Source organism: Henckelia pumila, chromosome 2, assembly GCF_033568475.1.
Source record: "Henckelia pumila isolate YLH828 chromosome 2, ASM3356847v2, whole genome shotgun sequence".
Lineage (NCBI taxonomy): Eukaryota > Viridiplantae > Streptophyta > Magnoliopsida > Lamiales > Gesneriaceae > Henckelia > Henckelia pumila.
The window spans coordinates 184462493-184485292 of NC_133121.1; the positions used below are offsets into that span (position 1 = coordinate 184462493).

Genomic DNA, 22800 nt, shown 5'->3' on the forward strand with positions numbered 1-22800 from the left:
GAAATCTATAAAGAATAATATATTAGACTTTTTTATTATTTGAATTTCTTTTTTTAGCCAAGCAACTAATCAATGGATTTAAAATTTCACTTTGAAATTCTACGTTATTCCAAGCAAGAGATTTAATAATAAAAAAGAGATCAAAAATCCATTTATTTGAAATCCGCCCTCAAATCCAAATGTCTCCATCCAAACATAACCTAAAAAAATTTCATACTACTTTCCCCCAAACTATCTATTTCCCCCAAACTATCGATCCCAACACTAACATATTTTCTAAGTATTAACCTAAGCCCCAAATTTTTTGTCTTTTCCACGTTCTTCTTCATCCGCCTCTTCTTCTTTTCTTTGGCGGCGGCGGTGCCTCTCTCTTTCGATAACATCTTCCCATTTTTGGCTTCTTCTCAACTACACGTACGCCCATCCCTTTGCTCTACTACATTCAAGTAACTCAAAGGTACAAACTTTAACAGTATAGAGTTTAGGTGTTGAACTTTTCATGGATTCGGATGAATTATGTATATGAGCAATTTTTTAGGGTTCTTATTTTTGTCTAAACAAATGTTGCGATTAATGTGCTAGGAATATGTTTGAAAAGGACTTTCATGGAACTTACTGGGTTTGAGTTTGATTATTTTAAAGACTACAATGTCGTTGGGAAGTGTTGTCAATATTGTTGCTTAACACGTGATTCACACATTTTGCATGCATTGTACTCTTGATCTAATATCATTACATTATGTTTTAGAAAATAGGTCATGCATTTTGAACTTACTATGAACATATCGTGCTAAGGGTTAGAAGTTCAAAGATGAACAAAAATTAAAAAATTGTCCAACTTTATGAAAATTAAATTGTTTGTGATAGAACATATTTCAGTGATGTTAAACTCTATGTGTAGTTATTTTTGGGAGATATTGATTTAATCTTAAGTCGAGTTATTTGGGTCTCTTTAATTTGCAAAAGTTAATTTTCATAATTAAGAGATTTTTACCCGTTGAGGAATTGTTACTGTTAAGGTGAGATTATCAAGTCAGATATCGGGGATTGTGAGAGATTTCTTCACCGTTTAAACTCCTTATTTCTATATATTTATATCACTGTGGAGATTGGAGTTATTTTCTTGATCGTCTTCAACCTTTTCTCAATTTCTATGAAAATCTTTCTGAAACCCTCACTTTCAAATTTTTTGATTATGGCAGGGAACAACTTCGACATTCACGAAATCTGATCGGATATGGGTTATCAAGAGGAGAAAAGTTTTCGGAAGTTCTCACTGAAAACCCTACTCTCGAAATTGTTCCACTCGCCATTGAACCTACACCGTTGGCAGAGATTTCACCTGGAGAACCCGAGAACAAAATCGACATTGAAAATCCTCCTGACTTCTCAGTGTTGAATCGTGTGTTCCCAACACAGCAATTAGCGGAGGTCCAAACGCCAAGCGGGTTACAATCCCGATTTTACCACCACCAAGAGATTTAGTGGAAAGGAGGAGTCTGCACGACCCATTCTAGATGATCCATATTTTTCATCTGGAGATGATTTTTGGATCAAGACTTTGAGGTGGTTGCGAGACCTAAAACCTCTGCTACTGCCGCAAAATCTCAGGATGAAGACTCCTCTACTGATGAGGATTCGTCGAATGAGATTCCTACTGAAAAAAAAAAAAAGCAATCTCGTGCTCATTCTGATGTTGTTGCTGTTACTAAGCCCTCTGATGTTGTTGTTCAAACAACCAAAGAAGTTGCTGCTCCAAGTGAGCTTGCTTTTTCGGATGATTCATGGATAGCATCAGATGAGCCAGAGTTGAGGCAACTGTTTTTTCCCCTAATTCATTTGATGATGATGAACCAGATGCTGAAATGCTACAAGAATATGAGGATTACAGGCCCCAGAAGTTTGTAGTTCATCTTCTTCAAGTTCTGAGGAAGAAGATTATGATGATGATGCATCTGATGAATCTGCTAGTGATGAAGACCAAGTTGTTGATGACAGTGTTGCTAACACCGAGAACAACACTGATGCGGAATCTGACACTAAGATTGATCCTGCCAAGGCATACAATCTTAAGTTTTATTTGAAAACTTCCGCTGATGAATGAGAAGTACATTCTACTCGAGCATGTTGGGAAAAAAGGAACATAGATCTAGAAGCCTTTTACAAACGGAATTTTGTACGTCTTTTGGAACAACATGAACTGTTATCTACAGTTACAAATGCTGTGCAATTTTCAAAAACGTTTGTACTTGAATTTTATAGTAATATCAATACAAGTACGTGGAATGGAGAATCTGCCAAGTTTGGTCAGATTCATGTTCGAGGAAAATTTTATGAGTTTACTCCGGTGCTTATCAATGAACATTATCATACTCCTGATGTCGAAGATGATGCAATCACTAAAGATATTTATCAGATAACCAAACTAATAACAAGAGGACTATCAGAAATTTCTAGTGCATCCAGACAAACTTCCTGCTGTGAAGTTGACTTTATTCTTTTCTGTGTTGTACAAGATGGCCATTCGCAATTGGACACCATCCACAAACACCACAGTGGTTGCAAAATCACAAGCCTTAGTTCTGTTTGTTATTGGAAATCTAGCCCCTTTTGATTTGGAAAGAAAGTGTTTCACACCATTACATCTTTCAGAGACGGTGGCTGGAAGGCAACTAAGCTACCTTTTCCCTCGTTGATCTATGGGATGTTGAAGTCTCGGGGATACAAGAAAAAATATGATGAAGAGTTGATTGGAGAAACTGAGCTTATCAAGATTGCTCCTGGTTTGCTGCGGGAAAATCGTAAGATTGATCTACCATGAAATGGTGTTGCTCTCAGTGTTGCCAACACTGAGTTTGTCCCTCCAACTACATTCACAACACTTTTCAACTCTTTCTAAATGCTGCTGCAATACGAGCTCAAATGGCTCATGCTGAACAGAAAATTGTTCAAGACAGAGCTGATATTTTGTAGGATTCTATTCAAGGAAGGATTTCTCAAGATATTGAAGATCTATTTAAAGAGATGAAATCAACACAATTAGTGCAGAACGTAGAGAGCAAAATACACATAGAATAAACGCTAATTACTGTAGGAATTCATGAGGAAAAGCTTTGAAGATCTGAAGAATTTCTAAAGTACACATAACAGTTACACTGTGTTGCCGAGTAGTGTTGAAAACACCGAAAAACATGCGAGTGGAGTGTTGTTCTGAATGTGGTTCTTTGGTTTTTGTTTTTCGGCACATGTGTATATAATTTTCTATTGGTTTTTCTATTATAGTTCTTACTAGTTTTTAGTAAGTTATTTATTTTCTCAATTTGTTGAAAAAAAGTAAGTTTTAATACACAATCACTAGTTGGTTTTGTAAACTGAATTGTTTTCTAGTGATTATTTCGTCATGAAGCATCGCGCAAGTACTTAGTATTTGTGCATAAATATCTGCGTATAATTTACTTTTAATTATTTTATTCCACTGCGTAATGTGTCTTGAAGTGTTGACAACACTAAGAGATAACACTAATTCAAAAAATTATTTGAATTATTTCTAGTATTTTTACAGTTCATGCTGTCAAAACCCTTTCAAAATTTTATTTAAAATCTGGATAATATTAAAAAAAAAAGCTTTTTATATAAATATACAAAAAAAATATATAAATTGAAAATATTTGGAACTGTTTTGTGATAATTACGATGCAATTAGTTTGCGGTAGCTTCTTCTAATTATGTTGAATATTATGTTATTTTTTTTTGTAAAAAAAAAATTATAATACTAATAATTTTAAATAAATGCCTTAAATTATATTTAAAAATATGTAAATTTATTGGAAAAAATATTCACCGAGGAGTAGAGGGAGTCATGGTGGAGGGGCAGGGGGAGAGGGGCCCAAGTAAAAATAAACATATTATTGTTAATTTATATTGAGAAGGAGATTGCTCAAACTTTCGGTACTAATTCAATTATTAATGAGTTTAAGATTACAAAAAAATGTCGATTACAAATCAAAATAGATAAACATAATAAACAAGTTAAATATGGATATTTTATCTGTTTTTTTATTATATTATTTGTATTATAAGATTAAAATAATATTTTTTGTATTGTTTTGTAGGTTTGATTGCTATGGATGATCAGATAATGGATGAGACGTCGATAATTTTGGCAATTGCACATTGAATTTTTTTATTTTTTATATAAGTTATTTATTTTTTGTTTGACGATTTTTTATTGTGTTGAAGTAATATTTTGTCTTGTAATTATTTTTTTCTCGAAATATATATGTTTGTTCATCTCGCCTCTCCTATTTGATTTTTCTGGCTCCGTCTCTGAACATCGTCATAATCATCCTAAAGAGTTTAAAGTGTGCGCGTGATAGAATATTTTGATAATATTTCGAAGACCGCAAAAGAAACAAAAGAGGGTTCGTGAAATTTGTTCGAAAAACTTTCTTGTAAATCAAAGATCCAACAATCGTATGTTATTTTTCCTTAAAATGATTTATTTTTTTTGGACATTAAATTCCAACAATTTTTATATTAAATGAGCTATCAACCATCAATGAATTTTTATAATAAAATTTTTTTATTCAATTTTTTTATAATAATTATTATACAGTATATTGTAAAATAATACAAAATCGTTATGAAATCGATCAAATTCAACTCAATTTAATCTAAATATTCAAACCAGTCCAACTGAATCAAAATTGCCGTCTATGTGGTTCCAAAAAGGAATGGCTAAAGAAACGAGCATTTTGCGTTGAAAAGAAGCAAAGAATCATCACTCAACTAGAATACTTGTCATGATTAAACGTGTAAACGAACCGAACCTGTTCGTGAGCTTTACGAGTTTGCTCGATAAATATTTGATTTGTATTCGAGCTTATTGAACTTGAGCCGAATTCGAACATGTTCGAACTTTTTTTCGAGCCGAATTTACTCTGTTCGATAATTCGCAAATAGTTCGCGAGCTTTAATATTTTTTAATATAATATAAATATATGATAAATATATATATATTTTGAACTTTTTCACACATTTCGAGCTTTTCGAACTATAATATCCGAATAGTTCACGAATATGTTCAAATATCTTGAACCGAACTCGAACTTCATTTCAAGCCGACCTCAAGCCAAAATATTTAAAATTATCGAACGTCGAATCGAGCATTCCGTTCGTTTGCATCCCTAATCATGACCCATAACTAAAAATTCAAAGAGGAAATTTACCATACAAAAAGAAGATTTTTTGGCATTAAAAATAGAAATCATATTAGTATATTACATATACAAAGTGAATTTTGCCTACAAATGATGTGGACTCCATAACAACTATATACAAATTCCCTTTTTTCACATGTATTTTTCCTCCACGAAATACCAAAACTAAACCCGAAAATCGCCAACTATTGCAACAAGCTTCCCTCTTCTCATCTCCTATACTTACACCATTACAAAGAAGGGTAGCTCTCATACATACCTAAAAGGCCCTTACATAACTTATTTTTCTTCCTACACAACTTCTCTCATATACTTACACAAGAAGCATTCCCTTAGTTACAAGACACTCAAAGAAACATAATCGTATATACACTAGACAAAATGATCAATATGACTGATTCCCCCTTGTACTCGTCGATATGACCAAAAATTCGTGATGTCGTGTTTAAGGTTATGTGATTTAAGCCAAGGCAGAGATGCTATGGTTACGCCTATCCCTGTCGAGGCAATCGAATCCCTCGACACGAATGGTGGGGCTGCTACCAAAGTTAGCACAGACGAATCCGCCTTTCCGATTGGAAGATGGGGATGGTCCGAGCCCTGATGAGGCCTGGATGGCTCGTGGAGAAACCGGGGCGAATCTCTCGTCCCCGAATCGTGAATCTTGAATTAGTGGGTTAGATACTCGGCTCGGCGGTGACCCTGAAAAAAACGGGGGCGACGAGGCGTACTGTGTGACTGATTGTTCAGCGCAACCACCCTGCAAATTGATTGGATGCCAAATTCTTGTTAGATCTAACCTAACAACTAACAAGAAATATACATCAAACCATTTTCTTGCATCAAGTGATTGTATAGGCTCGAGAATGGTCAGAAAAAGTGGCATTTTCGTGTTCACGTGATTAAGACATGAACTTTGTTTTAGGCCACAAACAAGTAGTGGTGTGTTAGTTAAGCTTAGTTAACCAAAATCATGTGTTTCTCCTACGACTTCACTTCTTCAAGAAATACTCTCCACACAAAATTAATGATCCATCTAATCCTCAAACTAACAAAAAACTAAGTTTTAAATTTGTTTTTCAAGAAACAAACCTTTGTGAGGATGATGTCCAGCAGCTCGTTTCCAGCTTTTACATCACAAATTTCTTGCTGATAGCTGTTGAAAAAATCAATACATAATTAATATAAAAAAATCAAAGAAATAATCGTATAATAAATAGAGTAAAAGGGCAGTAAAGTATAATTATAAACCTGACATGCCATCTGCGAGACCTCATGGAAGAAGGGTCGTTAACCGTGGCTCCGATGCGGCTGAGCCGCCGTGGCTTTGGGCAAACCACCGTGGCATTCTTCATCTCATCGGAGGAAACAAAGCTGTTGCGCTGGATCGAACACCGATTCATTTTCCTCTTCCAAGATTTTGAAAAATTCCTTGAAACCTGATCGATAATTTCAAAGAAAGCTCAGATCTTGAGTTCTTGAGCAGGAAAAACATGATTTGAACACACATAAACAGTAGATGTGAAAGCAATCTCACATAAATCTTAAATTCTAAAAAACAACAGTGGTGGATAAATAAATAGTTTAATTTTGGTTTACTTGTTTCAAATCGAGATTTGGTCAACTGGGGAGAAGATGAAAAGCTAAGAAACGAGCCGCCGGCTTAGGTTTTTGACTTTTTCACTAGGTTAAATATACATACTTTTCAAGGAAACAAAATATTATTTAATTAACTCAACAAGAAACCCATTCAGATCTGTTATAGGAATCGAAAATTTGGTTTTTTATGTTCTAAATCATTCGAGGCATAACAGATCAAACGAAAGAAATCCTCGTGACTCAAAGATTTTCCATGTGGGAAGTATGGCCTTTTCTTGGAATTTCAGAAAAATTTTGCAGAAAAAATAGCTGGCAGTATGGAGAAATTACTGAATACATAATCAAAACTACAATTTAAAAAATCCTCCCATCTGCGCAGATCCGCAAAATATCATTGAAAGCAGCTGCAAGAAAACAAATCAAGCTCCTACTTTTATGATCAAAGACTTAATTTTTTTTCGAAACAAAATTTTCAAGATTAAACCCACACCAATAATTGTAAAATTTGAAGCAAAATCCCATCTGGGACATCTCAAAATTCTTCAGAAATGACTAAAAAAAGCTTTTTTTTTCCCAGAATCAGCCCACCAACTTCATAGCTAAGCAGAGGCGAAGAGACGGCCAAGTACAGAGAAATAAAGATCGAATTTACCTGAAAGATCTGTACAAAATTGTGTATGATTCCTCCAAACGGGAGGATTCAAACTAGAAAAGCAGAAACAAAAGAGAAATAAATAACCAAGAAAGAGAAAAAAAAAATCCAATGGGGGTAAACGGTCAGACTCGTAGGAAGGTTCGCTATGAAGGGGTCACATGGAATTTATAAGCAGAAACAGGAGAAAAGGTGTTGAATTGGAAAAAAGGAGATATTTAGGGGCTAATCCGTAATTTCAATATCGTGCATGGGAGACAACAACTGAGACAAAAGTCTGAAATAAGTAAAGTGACCCTACTTGTGCCATTGAAATATAATAACGATAATAGTAAATAAATAGAATTTAATTAGTATAAATTATTATAATTATTTATTTTTTATTTTATATTTATTTATTATTGCAAGTTAATATTCACATTTATTAAACAAAAACCAACGGTCCAATGCACTAAAGACCCTTTCGTTTAGTCAATGATCTTTTAGCCGGTTTAGTTCAACTTATTTTATGGATATTATTTTATTATGAGATCTAATAATTTATGATTTGTTATGTCAATTTTATAATATTAATTATGCACGTGTATTGAGATGTTGATTTGGTATTACTCATATGGTAGAATTTCATTAACCCTTTTAGCCTAGTGAGAAGAGGTGAGGCCTAAAAATCATTTAGGCCCAGTTTGATATCAAATGCCAGACCAAAAAATATTTTTTAAAAAAAAAATGTTTTTTTTTAGTTTATAAGGTGTTTGGATGGTCATTTAAGTGCTTAAAAAGCATATTTTAAAGTCAAATTTAGATTTTTTTCAGAAACCAAAAATTAAAACTTAAAAAGCAATTTTTTTAAAAAAAAATGTCTATGAACATCTAAAATGCATAAGAAAATAAAAAAACAACCGTTGGATTTAACATATGGGCAGTGCCCATATGGTAGCATAGATTCTTCCCTGTATTGATCTCATGCATGGGGCTTCGCAACCAATCGGCCGCATCCTGCTTAGATTGCGTCAGGAATCACTTACATCACTCTTCTTAAGTGCTCTTTTATGGCTGATAGTAGGGGTGATCAAACTTTATAAAAAAATCTCTCAAACCGATCGATCCGAACCGCACCATATCGCTAATTGTAATTTTTTTGACTAAAATCGCGAATGAAAAATAAACAATCAAACTGCACCGCATATAATGGTGTGATGGTAATTTGAATGAAAAATGGTGTCGACCGCACCGCTTAATGTTTTACTATTTATGATCGAGTTTTATATTATTTATTATATATTTAACATTAAACAACTTGTAAATAAAACACAATTTTTTTAGAATTTTTGTCCAAATTTGACTCAATTATACACAATGTTCAAAATAATAATATTAAATTCATGATGCTACAAAAAAACTTAAATATAATAATCGAAACTTGAGGAATTAAAAATTAATGATATTAATTCACATTTAAATTTATTTTTTAATATTCTCATTCATGATGCATGCACATTTAAGGAAAAAATTGGAGGCTGGAAAAAAATATATTTTTAAAACTATTTTGTAAACAAAAAAATTAGTATATGAGCAAAATTAAATATTAAATAAAATTTAATTTCATCTCACTATTTTAACTGTAGTCAAATAATCCATTATATTTTCTCAATTGTCAACCATAAGTATTTTTCCCTTGAAAACTTCGAAATTTTTTTGAAATAAGTAATACCAATTATTTGCTAAAATGTTAATTTTTTTCTTTGTGATTGATATTGTTTTGAATAAGATTGCATGGTTCAATTATTTTTTAATTCTATAATATTATTTTACATAATTTAGATTATATTTTTATTTGAAAGACATTCTTGTTAATTATTTATTTATTTATTTATTATTATCATTATTCTTATTAGTATTATTAACTTAATTTTAGCTTCTATTTTATTAAAAAAAAATTTTTATTTGTAAGTTTTTTTTCATTACTTGTTCATAAGAAAAAACCATATAACCGTCCGAAACCGACCGAAACCGCCCGAAACCGTATATGCATTTTTATATTTAAAAAAACCGTGATCAAAAAATTTTTTTCAAACCAAACCATACATCACAATTCGGTTTGAATTTAGTGATACAATCGCTCAAACTGCACCGTGATCACCCCTAGCTGATAGAGTACTCTTCTTGGACTATGTTGTGTCTAGTGTTGGCCTAGTTGTGGATCAATCCAAGATTGACGTGCTACGTGATTAGCCTCCACCGTGGATGTAGTGACCCAACCCGGAATCACTAACTGATCAAAACGTAAGCATGCAATTAACTTAAAGCACGATAATTTAAAACAAACAGCGAAAACTAGAACCAAAATACAACGCCGCCGCAGAACAATCGGGATAAAATCAAATAGTATTATACAACCCCATCGAAAATAATAGTTATAAAATCCGAACTATCAACCTGATACAGGAAAAGATAAGGTCAACGGAACCACTTTAGCTCACCTACGCTACCTCCGAGCCCATCCAACCTTAGTCCTGTCTCATTTAATAGGGTGTCCAACACAAAATAATAAGGACATAACCATAAAACGCTCAATACAAAATTACGAATATACATGTACCATGCATGCATAATGAAATATGACGGGTACGGAAAACCTATCCAAAACACTACTCAGTCAAGGCGCCATGATATGTAGCGCGTTGGGCTGTCGCATCAGGAGGTGACTCTCATACCATAAAATTGTGGATATAACTGGATCCAAGTCCATGGAAATCCATCCACTAAAATACGAGGCTGAGTGACCCCTACTATATGCTATGCAAAGCAAGGCATAAAGCTCAACGTGTACATGTTTGCAACATAATATCAATGCACATAATAATGCCACAGAAAACATACAAACATAATACATGTATATTCAACCTGATATCTCGGATAATACGTCCGTACCTTAATCTCAGCAATAAGAGCAACCTAGCAAATCCTGCTCACTAGTCCCGGCTATAATCACATATACACTATATCACTTATAGAGCTATAAAATCCTTAACTAAACTATTACAAACTCCTTAATCTTTATAAGGATCCACAGTTATATTTTGTGTTTGTCGGCAGCCCGCTGGTGACGATTGCCTCCAAAACTTAGGCACAACTTTGCCACACCCCGGTAGGTGCCTTCTATCGATAGGCCCTCGAAACAATGCCCATAAAAGCCCCCAAAATTGACTAGGAAGAGCTAGGGACGAGAGAGAGAATAGGGAAATGAGCATTTGAAAATCGGATTCTTGGCCTTTATTTATAAACTGAGATCGGAACTTTCTATTGCACGATCGGAGCTTCCAAACTCTCTCCGCCAACCACGTGTTTGGCTTCTAGAGGACGCTTGTCGACAGTAGATCGAAGCTTTAAATCCCACTTCAGAGCTTCCGATCTCCATGATGTCACTGCTTACAAAATTCTTGGACAACTGGCACTCGGTGACAATCGGAGCTTCCGATCGCTCTTCGGAGCTTCCGATCATACCAGATCTTCCGAACCCAAAACTATGGTTCCGATCACCTTGGAGCTTCCGAACTCTGTTCGAAACGTCCGATCCTTCCAAAGTTCAAAGCTCTACTGGACTATTCTTGATCGTTCCGAATTCATTCCTTAATTCCTCAAAACCATCAGATTATCTCTTAATCATGTTTTAGCCAATTAAACATACGGGTAATGCTACGTGTACACAAAGTCTTATACGTTGGGTTACACATGAGACTTAAAATTACATGATTATCCTTGCACTTTATTTGAAAAAAATCTTTCAAAAATGCATGTAGGATAATCATGTAATTTTAAGTCTCATATGTAACCCAACGTGTAAGACTCTGTGTACACGTAATATTATCCTAAACATAATTAGATGATTGATTAACTTAACTTGGAGGCGGGTTACTACATCATACCCTTTCGGAGACCAGAAGCTTTCATGGCCTAGCATCGTTTTACCGTGGCTTCATCCCACATTTAAATTTCGTTATGGCTCCCATCACTGATTACTTATGCTTTGATAAGCTTCAGTGGACCCCCTATAGCTACCTCGGCTTTCATGTATATTAAGCTTCGTTTGACATCGGCTCCCATTTTAGTCCTTCCGGATTTTGCGGTGACATTTGAATTCATTGTGATACTTCTAAAGTTAGGTATTGGTAGGGTGCTTAGCCAAAATGGCCTCCCGGTCGTTTATTTCAGTGAGAAATTGCAAAGCTCGTGTGCTCGTTACAATACTCTTGTTGTCGAATTCTACACGATTGTTCAGGACTCCAGGCCGTGCGAAAATGGCGCGATTACCTCTTCCATCGAAGTTTATTCTTTATATTGATCATGATGCCCCTAAACACTCGGTTTGTGGTTGAGGGTACAAATTGAGAATTTGTATTTCACGGCGGCTTCCTCTTGAAGGGCTTGCAATTGTGCATTCTTGATTGTAGCCTCTGCCTCCAGTTGGTTGGGGCTTCACGGTGAAGGTCACTTGGTTGTCACACAGACTTTTCAGTTGTTGTCTTCCTCGTATTTTTTATTGTCTCTTCGTCGTCATGTAGGACGTTATGTGGCTCGCTTCCATTGAGGGTCTCCTCGCACACAACACAGCTCCATGATGTTGTTTTTGCGATGGTCGGTCGTTTTTTTAAAATGGTCCACTTTATTCCTTGTCAAAATTCTTCTAATGTTGTTCACGTGGCCCAGTTGTACTTTCGCAAGGTTTATCGTATTCAAGGTTTTTGAAATTAATTATAGTCTAGATGATGAAATAAAAGACCAACATCCATTAAATAAGCCATGGAACTTTTGATGTTGTTTTGTAAAATTAAACTTTAATAATATCAGGTATCTCGTTAATGGTATCACGTAGTTGTATTTGTTAAGACGTCGACGTCGACTTTAGGTCGCTCTGCTTAAGTACCCCACTTTTGCAAAGATTCGACGCCTCCACTTAATGCTTTATGCCCATGCTTCAGCTTCCTGTCGAACCGGCTCCTATTTAAATCTGTTTTGTTGTTGCCAGATGGAATGATTCATTCAACCTTGGTATCGGCAACCATCACGCCCTTCTCCGTCAAATGAATCTTCAAACCACGACTCCGATCACGGTTGCCTGGTGTTAGTACTTAGTAGGATGAAGTTATACCTAAACAACATTTATAGTTGCAGTAAAAATTAATATTTTTAAAATAAAAAATAATATTTTTCATCATCGTTCAAATATTTTATTTTAATTAAACCAAAAAAAAAAAGAAAAAGAAAAGAATATAAATATCTCGGATTTTTTTTAGGTTCCTTGTATATCATAATCCAGTAGTTTTGCGAAACGTGTCACAAGAGTGACCTTTCCCAGTTTAGGTCGGCATATGTCCCTATAATTTAGGGCCAGTACACTTTGGGCTGTGGCTACTCGTACTTTTGGTTGAGATACATTATATTATATTATATTATTTATATAATATAATATTTTCTTGTTATTGGATGTTTATAACGCCAGATTTATGTATTTATTCTCTGTAAATAAATTTATTTGTTGTGAATTAAAAAAAAATAAACTATTGAAAATTTTAAGAGTAAATTTATTTAAATTTCTAAATTCAAACATAATTTTTCGTTCAGTTTTTGTTAGAAAAAAAATGTTTAAATTCTTTGATCTTATTTCTGCATTCCCTGAACCCACATGTTTTTTTTCGGATGAAAGTCGATATAAAAAATTAAAAATAGAGTATTAATACATAATATTTGAGTATAAATTATTTTAATTTATACTAATATATGATTTTTGAGTACTTAAATATGTATGCAAGTATTGATATTAATTACATATTTGTATTTTTTAATTGAACGATTGTACAAAACATTGAAAATATACTAATAATATATGATATTGAAGTATCAATTGTTTTAGATCCGATATTAATATATGATTATTAAATAATCGAACATGCGTTGCAAGTGCAAATATAAATAAATTTGCTCGAATCTTGTAACCAAAATTTTATCTTTTGTACCATATTTAAAGCAGTCAGTACTCAAATATCATATATTAATATCATATTTTAAATATTTTGTACAGGCTAAGAAATGCAGAAATATTTTTGTTTGGATCAGAAAGTTCAAACATTTTTTTTTACAAAGATTGAATGCAAAATTATGTTTTGATTTGGGGACTTAAAGCAAACTTTCCCAAATTTTAAAGTTTAATGTGTGTATTTGTTACAATGATTTAAGGAAGTTTTTAAAATAATAGATTTAAGTAAAATTAATACTCTTTTCATTCCGATTATATATTTTTTCGCAAAGATTAAAAAAAATTATTGCGAAAACAAATTCTGTACAAACTTTATATTTTATCTCAATTTAATTAATTTAATTCAAAAAATGATTGTACAGTTTTCAAGATGTGGTTAATAGGGGTATATTAATAAAAAAATATAAAAAATATTATTAAATATGATACATGTCTATAGATTTGGAACAAGAAAAAAAAACGGAAACTATATAATAGAAACGACGAGAGTAGATTTTTATTGACTCATCCGACATTCCACTAAGTTGTAAAAGATTTTCATAGACTTTTATACATTTATTTGGACATATTTTTATGAAAATTGATAAAGTTGTTCACATATTTCCATGGAATTTGAATATATAAAAATTGTTATGATCGAAAATATGTATAGAGAAGGATGAATACACACATTAAAGATATTTTTATAAATTTGATATATAATTGAACAGAGTTACTAGCTCGATTGTCCAATTTTTCTCAATAGAAAATTAGCTGTGAGAACTGAATTGGTCAGTGCGAAAGTTTCTCAAAGTCTAAGTTTGAACTTGTATCTGAGGCAAGGATAATAAATTAAAAAACAATAATAAAACAAGGGATTTTTTTATGAAAGTTCAAAATATAAGCTTCTACGTATCTCTTTTTTCTATTTTCAGAAGAATTTTTAATGGAATAATTTGATTTATACAACTTCTTCCACAAACTCAATCCAATCAATCCCTTCTATTGGAACTCCATGAAACAAAATCTCAAATCAGATACTTTCTGATAGAGTTACAATCAAGAAATAAAAGGTGAACCATGATATTCGAATGCTTGAATTAATATCACTAGTTGATCATTGAATTGATCTCATAAGGCAGTAGAAGGTGATAGCAACTCGAAGATTTGGATCTGGTTCTCTCTTGAGTAAAGATATGAAAGCTTTGATAGCACGAATACTTTGTATGCTTGGATTGATGATTCAAAAATCAGAAAAAGATTGAAACCACGTACTCCTTGAGTATTTATATGAGAGAATGTCAAACGTTCCAAAATATGTTGGGGATCAGGTGTGTGTGTAGGGGGAGGGTTTGAATACACAGTAAAAAATATTTTGGAGCTATAATAGCTCGTTCTTGAAATGTTCAAAAATGAACCGAGTACCGATAAATTATAACAAATTTGCTTACAAAATCAAGCGAAAAACACTCGAAATAATCCCTTTAAAACTTATTAAACGTTTGAGAAATCATTTGAAAAGATTGCAAGTTGAGATAGTAAAAATATTTTGGTTGAAGAATTTTATCAAACACTTTGTATGCAATATTTTGATATTTTATCAAACACATAAAATGCTTCAACAATGCATCTCGAAACAACAATAAGAAGTAAATGCGATAAAGTAAATATGCACGAATTTGTTTATGGATGTTCGGAAACTCAATCGCTCCTAAGTCACCCCTTCTTCCTCACATGAAATGATACACTAGAAGAATTTGGCAATTACAACGTTTTGTAATACACCCACTCCAAACTTGGGACTTATCCCACTGCCTAAGTCGAAACTCCTAGATTCTCGATCTATCTCCAATGACATAACACTGAAGATACAAAGTTTACACATCTTTAACTTCTTTTTGCAAAGACTCTCACTCAATTAATCTATACAAATCATCTAACAAATGTGTATGAGTGACTTGGGGTGTGAAAAACTTGACTGTGAAAGCTCAAAAAATATGTTGTGATCTTCACACCAAGGGAAAGCTCTTGATATAACTGAATTGATATGTTTTTGTAATGACCACACCCTCTGCACTCTGCCATCATCCAGGATCAGCTCTGGGTGGGTCAACTCATGGTCTTCTCCCACCTGAATGGGGAGTTTTTGCCTTCCCCAGGGATAGAATCTTGGACCACCAGACATGTAACCAAGTTAATTCTTATAATCCTGGTACCACTTGAGCTACCACTTGAGATATATTATGAGACCTAAGTTCTAACCATCTAATCTCGGACTAAACAATAATAAACATTTAAAGATCCAAGATTAAAAACAGTAAAAGATTTTTTTTTTAAAATCTGCATCGCTCGATCGATTGAACTCAATCGATCGAGCGCGGTAGAAATCTCAAATCACTGCCTCAAAGCAAACAAGGCTCCCGCTCGATCGGTTAAACTCAACCGATCGAGCGGCAGCCAAAACTCAAAAGTACTGCCTCAAGATAAAAGCCTCGCGCTCGATCGGTTGATCTCGCCCTATCGAGCGCGAACCTCTGAACAGAAATTCCATAATCTTATATCTAAGGCATGCATTCATCCATTATTCAATCTCAACATGAATACTCATTCCAATCCACAAATACAATTACGAGGTAGTTTGAGAGTCGTACAATAATCGAACTAGTAGAACATGCATCATTTCTAAGTTCTAAAATTCAACGTTAAAAAAATACAAACGAGTTCAAATACTAATCGACTTCTATACCGAGCCTGACTTCTATCACTTCCAACTCTATCTAGTCATGCAGCTTCTGACTCGAACCTGCCCCACCTGTTTCCAAGTACACATACAAAACAAGACAATGGCCGGATAAACCCGGTGAGAAATATATTCCCAGTAAAAGAGACAAAACATGCATATCAATTAATATATCAACTCGCGATATACAAACATCAACAATACAATTCAAGAGACTCTAATATGAAAAGCATGTCTTTAAAATCTGGGATTATCAAGTCTGGATAATCACAAGGTAAAGGTTCTCTGCTCACATTGGGATCCCGAGGATAAAATATCTCCAACACACCGAGTCTCCCGATCGAGGTGGACGGTGCATATTTTACTTCTTTAGACTCAGGGCATCTATAGAGAGTGTTTCTCGAAAATTGGTATAAATTCTGCTCACCAATGTCACTCAACTATAGTCCTCAGAATATCTAACTCTTCTATGCCTCTCTTGCCCGTAAAACAAAGGTAACTGGCTCAATATGAATGCAATGCAATTCATAACTCATTCAACTAAATTCAAGTAAAACAAATAATATGAAATTATGTGATTCTTCGGAACACTCGAATCAAGTCGGATTCGAGTTAATCATTCCATTCCAGTCTAAGTCATCTATTACCTCTTATTTGATTGACGTAACTGAAATCCGGACAAGCTACAAGCACAAAAGGCTCAATCAAACATCATTCGATTCAATTCAAAGAATAAAGTAACCTCGATACCAAACCTCGATCAATTCTTCAACGATTTGAATTCTATCAATTCTGGACTCCACGATCTGAAACTAAATCTGAAAGGAGATATAAAAGAATTACAATGTCAATCCATCCAATTAAAACCATTCAAACTTAATTCCAACTCCTACATCCAAAATCTCATCAATATAAACGATTGATATTCCAAAACTCAAACTGGCGGCATAACGGCTAAAAACGGACAAACCGAAAACCACAGACAACAGTATGTCAATCTAAACTAACTACCATCATCCATAAATCATACAAAACACTTCAAAATCCAACAAAATATACTTCCCCAATTTTGAATTATGCTTAAAAATTCCTAACAAATCCGAACGTCTTCCTATTTTCGATCCGACAGAGAATAAACGATACATGCTAGCTCAAGAACGACATATCCAAATTTAAACAAATTCTAAAGGCATCCCAAAATCAAAGTATATTGGATCGAAGAAAAACTTACGGGACAACGTAGCTCTCTCAGCCGTGATCGCTAATCTGCCTTCGGATTAAAATTCTAACGGACGGATCGAGCTCGGAATGAAACCTGGAAGCTCAAAAGGGCGTCCATGGAGGTTGGAGAAGAAGGAGAAGGCGTGAGGAAGAAGGAGGGAGGAAATGAAGACCAAGTCAAAGCTATTGATATATAAAATCTCATTTTTGCACTTTGGTCCCTGAATTTTCCCAAATTTGCCAATCGGTCCCTCATCGAATATCAATTAAAACCTCAAATTCCCTAATCTCCGATTATCAATCTTAATCTCCTAAAATCTCAAATAGGTAGGGCAAAAAAATTCCCATCCAGGTTGGGGGAAGACCATGAGTTGAAGATGGCTGGGCCAGCGCAGAGCCGAGGCTTGATGTGGCCAGAGTGCAGAGGGTGCGGGCCCAGTCTATTACAAAAAAGGGCGCCCTTTTTTGTAATGACCACACCCTTTTCACTTTGAAAACATCTAGGCTCAGCTCCGGGTGGGTCAACTCATGGTCTTCTCCCACCTGGATGGGGAGTTTTTTCCCTCCCCAGGGATAGAACCTTGGACCACCAGACATATATCTCAAGTGGTACCAGAGATGATAAAAACTTGGATATATGTTGGGTGTTCCAAGGTTATATCCCTGGGGAGGGCAAAAACTCCCCATCCAGGTGGGAGAAAACCATGATTTGACCCACCAAAGCTGAGCCTAGATGATGGCAGAGCGCAGAGGGTGTGGTTATTATAGTTTTGACTTCCCATATTATGTGGAAAAGCTATAACTAGTTGAATAATATTTTGGTCGCCCACTCACTCTTCTCCTCAATATCTGGATCTTGTATTTATAGCCTCCAAAAATGATATACACGTTAGATACAAGAATATGACTGTTAAAAAATATTTTATACTATTTATGACAATACAACGGTCATATTTGCACTTCTGGACAGTTTCTAAAAGGTTGAAAGATTTATAAAAATTGATAAAATTGTTCACAGATTTCAATGTAGTTTGAATATATAAAAATTATTAGGATAAAAAATGTGTGTAGATGGAGATGAATATTGTCCTAGCTCGACTACTAATTTAAATAATATATTTCCTAAAACAAGATTTAAGAGTTATTAAATGAATATAAGAAGTGGAAAATCAGATTCAGGAGGTTCAAAAATTGTTCGGGAAGTTCCAAATGTTTGGAAGTTCGGACGATCCAAACCAAGCAAGGCAAAAGGTTTGGACTATCCGAACAGTTTGGAAGATATGTTGGAGTTCGGACGCTCCAAGGAGATCGGATGATCCAAAGTCAGGATCGGACATTTGATCGCGTTTAGATAAGATTCCAGATAAGATTTGAACACGTGTTCGGATGGGGTTGATTGGGGAGATCGGACCATCCGATCTATGTCTATAAATAGAGGGCCGATAGCTTAGTTTTCACTTGCCAATTCCTTTCCATCTCTCTCGATTTATTCTAGTTTTAAATTCTTTTGGGGCATCCTAGTCAAGAGCCAAAAGACGACCAAGCGCTGCCAAAGTAGTAGCAAAGTTGTGCCCAACTTTCGAGGCTATTGTCATCGGTGAGAAAACGACGGATGAAGGAATACTTCTAGACTCAAATTAGTGATACAATGATTGTCTGCTTATAGGCTTGGACTAGAGGCTTGTATCTCTAGGTTGTTTTCTTTGAGTTATGGAATTACTATCCGAGTTATCCTGGTTGAGTATACATGTTCTATGATTGCATGATTTATGTGGCATTAAGTATATGTGCATTTATTATGTCACGGATATTATACTGCATGCATTGGCACTTTGAGCCTGTTTTCATTAATACTGAAAGAAACGGTGCATGTAGTTTGTATGTGAAACATGCAGTGTTGTAACACCAATAACAACACTGTGCAGCCGAAAATTAAAGCGTAAATAAAACACAAGTAAATAATTTTGCACGAGTATAAACTCGTGCGGGTGCCTTAGGGCTAAATATCATAAGAAAAAGTAAGATCAGTCTTACAAAGCAATACTAGTGATTTTACGAAAAATCAATAAATCCTAAATTTCTCAACAAGTTGAGAAATCAAACGTGCATCCTAAATAAATAAGAGTAAAAACAATAGATGAAAACTCCCGTAGCCTAAAAGAGACACGAAAAGATCTTCAACAACACAGTTTCCGTAGTGTTGTCTCTGATATCTTCAGCACGAACGATAGCACGTGGACAATCAATAATGATGATTGCAAAAACCTTGCTTCAGAATCTTCAATTCTTCAACAGAATTTTTTCATTCAATTCTCTGAGAATTATACGTCTGAAGTCTCTTACCCTTGTGCGTGAAAACATCCCTTTATAGATTAGCATACAAGTCTTGAAGGTTTCCTTAGATAGAGTCTACACGAATAAGGAAACATGTTTAAGTAGGAATAAAACTCTATAAAATCTAGCAAATCATATCTTGATAATATCAAATATTTAATATATTTATTAACTCCCTTATCAAGGTATAATTGATCATGGAAAATATATTTCATAAGATATTCGAAATATACACATAATATTTGTCAAATATTTTAACTTGTCTAGAAATCAAAATCAAATATTATTTAATAATTAAGATCGAAAATATCAAGGAATTAAAATTCCTTTCAATCTCCCCCATTTTTTTTTCCTGGACAAAACATTGCACAAGTAAGTTTAAACATAAACTCCCCATGAGTTTAAAAAATCCTTCTCCCCCTGAATTCTAAGTCTTCCCCTGAAGTGTTGTCCCTCGTATTGTCAACACCAAGGATAACACGAACCATGACTTAGGGATCCTATGATTCATATTACAAAGCATAAGAGGGTTAGAAGGTGTTAACCTAGTTAGGATATAATAGATCAATAAGCCACATAACTAGAACAAACAAAAACAGTTATATTAAACAAAAGAAACGAAACTAAACAACGAAGCAAAAAATAAGAAGAGAAGCAAAAAACTAAAACTGATCACTATGTGATCCCTCTTGATCAGTAGCTTCCTCCTCATCATTTTTAGTCCCAGATGGACCAGCTTCATCTTCTTGTGCACTATCTCCCACTGTTTGGCCAAAAATGCCAAGTTGTCTTCGACAATCAGCCAAGACCATGCTGTAGAAGGCAATATCTTCCTGCGCTTGAGCAATCTTCTCCTCAACACGAGTAATCAAGAGCTGAATAGTAGCAGTGGTGAATTCCAAGGGAGTAGTGATAGGCACTGTTCCTTCAGTATTGTCACCCATGTGGGCAACACCGGGTGCAACATCAGCAGTATCAGCAGTAGCATTGTGACTAACTTCACTCCAAGGAAGATCAATCTTCCTATTTCCTTTCAGAAGTGCAGTTGCGATCTTCAACTCATCAAGGAGTTGAGAGAGTTCTTCAGTGATATTTCTAATGAAACCCTGTGATTCCAAAAGACCATAAATCAAGGAGGGAAATGGTAGTTTGGTGGATTTCAGACCTCCAGCAGCAAACTGCATCACTGTCCGGAATACCATCCTTCCAAAATTAAAAGCACCGTCTGTGCCAATGGCATGTAGAATGAATGCATGTGGTCTTGTGATCACATTGGAGTTGGTTGAGGGCGTCCAATTACGCACAAAAATCTTGTGCAATGCAGAGTAAAATGATGTGAGCGTGGCCGCCGAGAAGTGATCGAAGAAATTTGTGGCCAATCCACCAGTCAAAACTGATATCACTATGTTAATATCAGGATGAACACCATCTTCAACATCCGGAGTAGAGTATAGGGCATTAATCACTGACGGAGTAAACTCAAACAATCTTTCTCGAAGATAGAGAAAGCCATATTTGGCAGATTCTGGATCTCCAATCGGGGCAGTGAGATTTGCATAAAATTCCAAAATTGACTTCTTGCAATATAGCACAACAACAATGACAGTTGAGTAGAGTTTGTGAAGCTTAAGAAAATCAATGAGATTGTACCAATCATAGGAGCTCACATCAATGTTTCTCTCATCCAGCAGTCCTCTATGAATAAAGAGAGACCAAATAGCAGCAGCTTCTCCAGAATAAAACATGAGGGAATGAGCAGAATCTGTGTCATATTCCTCATCAACAATGTTGTCTGTGGTGTTGACAACACCAACAACAACACTGGCCTCAGCAGCAGAGACACCATCTTTCTCTATAGGCACTTCATCAGCATCCATGCTGGAAACCTCATCAGATTCTTCTTCTGCTTCAATATAAACACTTTTGTCGGAGGATCCCTCAGCAGAATCAGAAGAGGAGGACGAGGCGGAAATATCAGCATCTCGATGAGCTTTGCATGTAGAAAATTCCTCTGCATTTCAGCGTCAGTGTGAAGCCTCGGGTTGCTAATCTCATTCATAGGACAATTAGTAATTAAAAATCATTAATAAATAAAGGAAGGAATAAGATCAAACAAATTATTTATTTATTTATTTATTTTTTTTTCAAAGGAGGGTGCGCGGGGTCGGTCAAAAAGATCAGACCGTTTGACCCATTAACCCAACTCTCGGGTTGGGAACAAAATAGGCAGAGCTCGGTCCGCTAAAAAGAGCAGACCGAGCACAACACTGGGCAGCCTTTTATTCTTGTTTTTGACAGCAAAAATTGATCTTACCAACCCCTCCAATTCAACATAATGATGTCCCAAAACATGTAGATATATATAGAACAAGATCTAAACATGTTTATAACAAGCTAATACATCAAAGTAGAGGTTTGAATCCAAACAAAAGCATGAAATTATACAAAGTGTTCATCAATTCTTCAAGAAAAACAACTAGAGTGTTTTCTAACATGCTTTCTAGACTTAATATACATTGTTGCAACTACAACAACCCGAGTCCACATCTCTAAACTTTCTCATGAGCGACCCTCGTCGACTTTGGCCAGCTCTTGCCCCATCTGTTGCCATGAACACATACAAAACAAAGCAACAGCCGGATAAACTCCGGTGAGAAAACATTCCCAGTATAATCGACATATATAAAGCGTTAAATAAATCACATCAACTATATTCATATCGACTCAACAATAGAGTAAATAACGCATATATCGATTAAGAATTGATTCATCATTCGTCGTTGCCATCAAGATTCGTAACCGATCTTGACATGGATATCCATCTATCGTAGTCATTCTGGACTAGAAAATAAGATCGCCTCAGATCTTGGCATAGAATCAATTCAATATCATATCATATCATCATCACATCGACTCAAACTCAAAGATCCACTACCTGAGATGGATCGACAACATCAAAATCAACTCAAAACAATAACAAGTATGTGGTTTTGGCGGGACAACTCAAGAAGCATCATTCTCG

The 22800-nt window shown here is 34.8% G+C and overlaps 1 protein-coding gene across 1 annotated transcript; it reads right to left on the reverse strand.

The window, feature by feature from the left end:
- Positions 1-5232: 5232 nt before the first annotated feature.
- LOC140882982 (uncharacterized) lies at positions 5233-7613 on the reverse strand. Its single transcript, XM_073289259.1, has 4 exons — positions 7471-7613; positions 6471-6658; positions 6312-6375; positions 5233-5979 (listed from the first exon to the last, which is right to left on the reverse strand). The coding sequence occupies exons 2-4, from the start codon at positions 6620-6622 to the stop codon at positions 5680-5682; spliced, it is 516 nt and encodes a 171-aa protein (XP_073145360.1). The 5' UTR covers positions 6623-6658; positions 7471-7613; the 3' UTR covers positions 5233-5679.
- Positions 7614-22800: the final 15187 nt, after the last annotated feature.

Coding starts and splice junctions, on each gene's coding strand:
- LOC140882982 (XM_073289259.1), bottom strand. CDS start 6,622: ATGAATCGGTGTTCGATCCAGCGCAACAGCTTTGTTTCCTCCGATGAG. Junction 6,376..6,470: donor TCTCGCAGATGGCATGTCAG/GTTTATAATTAT, acceptor TTTTTTCAACAG/CTATCAGCAAGAAATTTGTG. Junction 5,980..6,311: donor TGGACATCATCCTCACAAAG/GTTTGTTTCTTG, acceptor ATCAATTTGCAG/GGTGGTTGCGCTGAACAATC.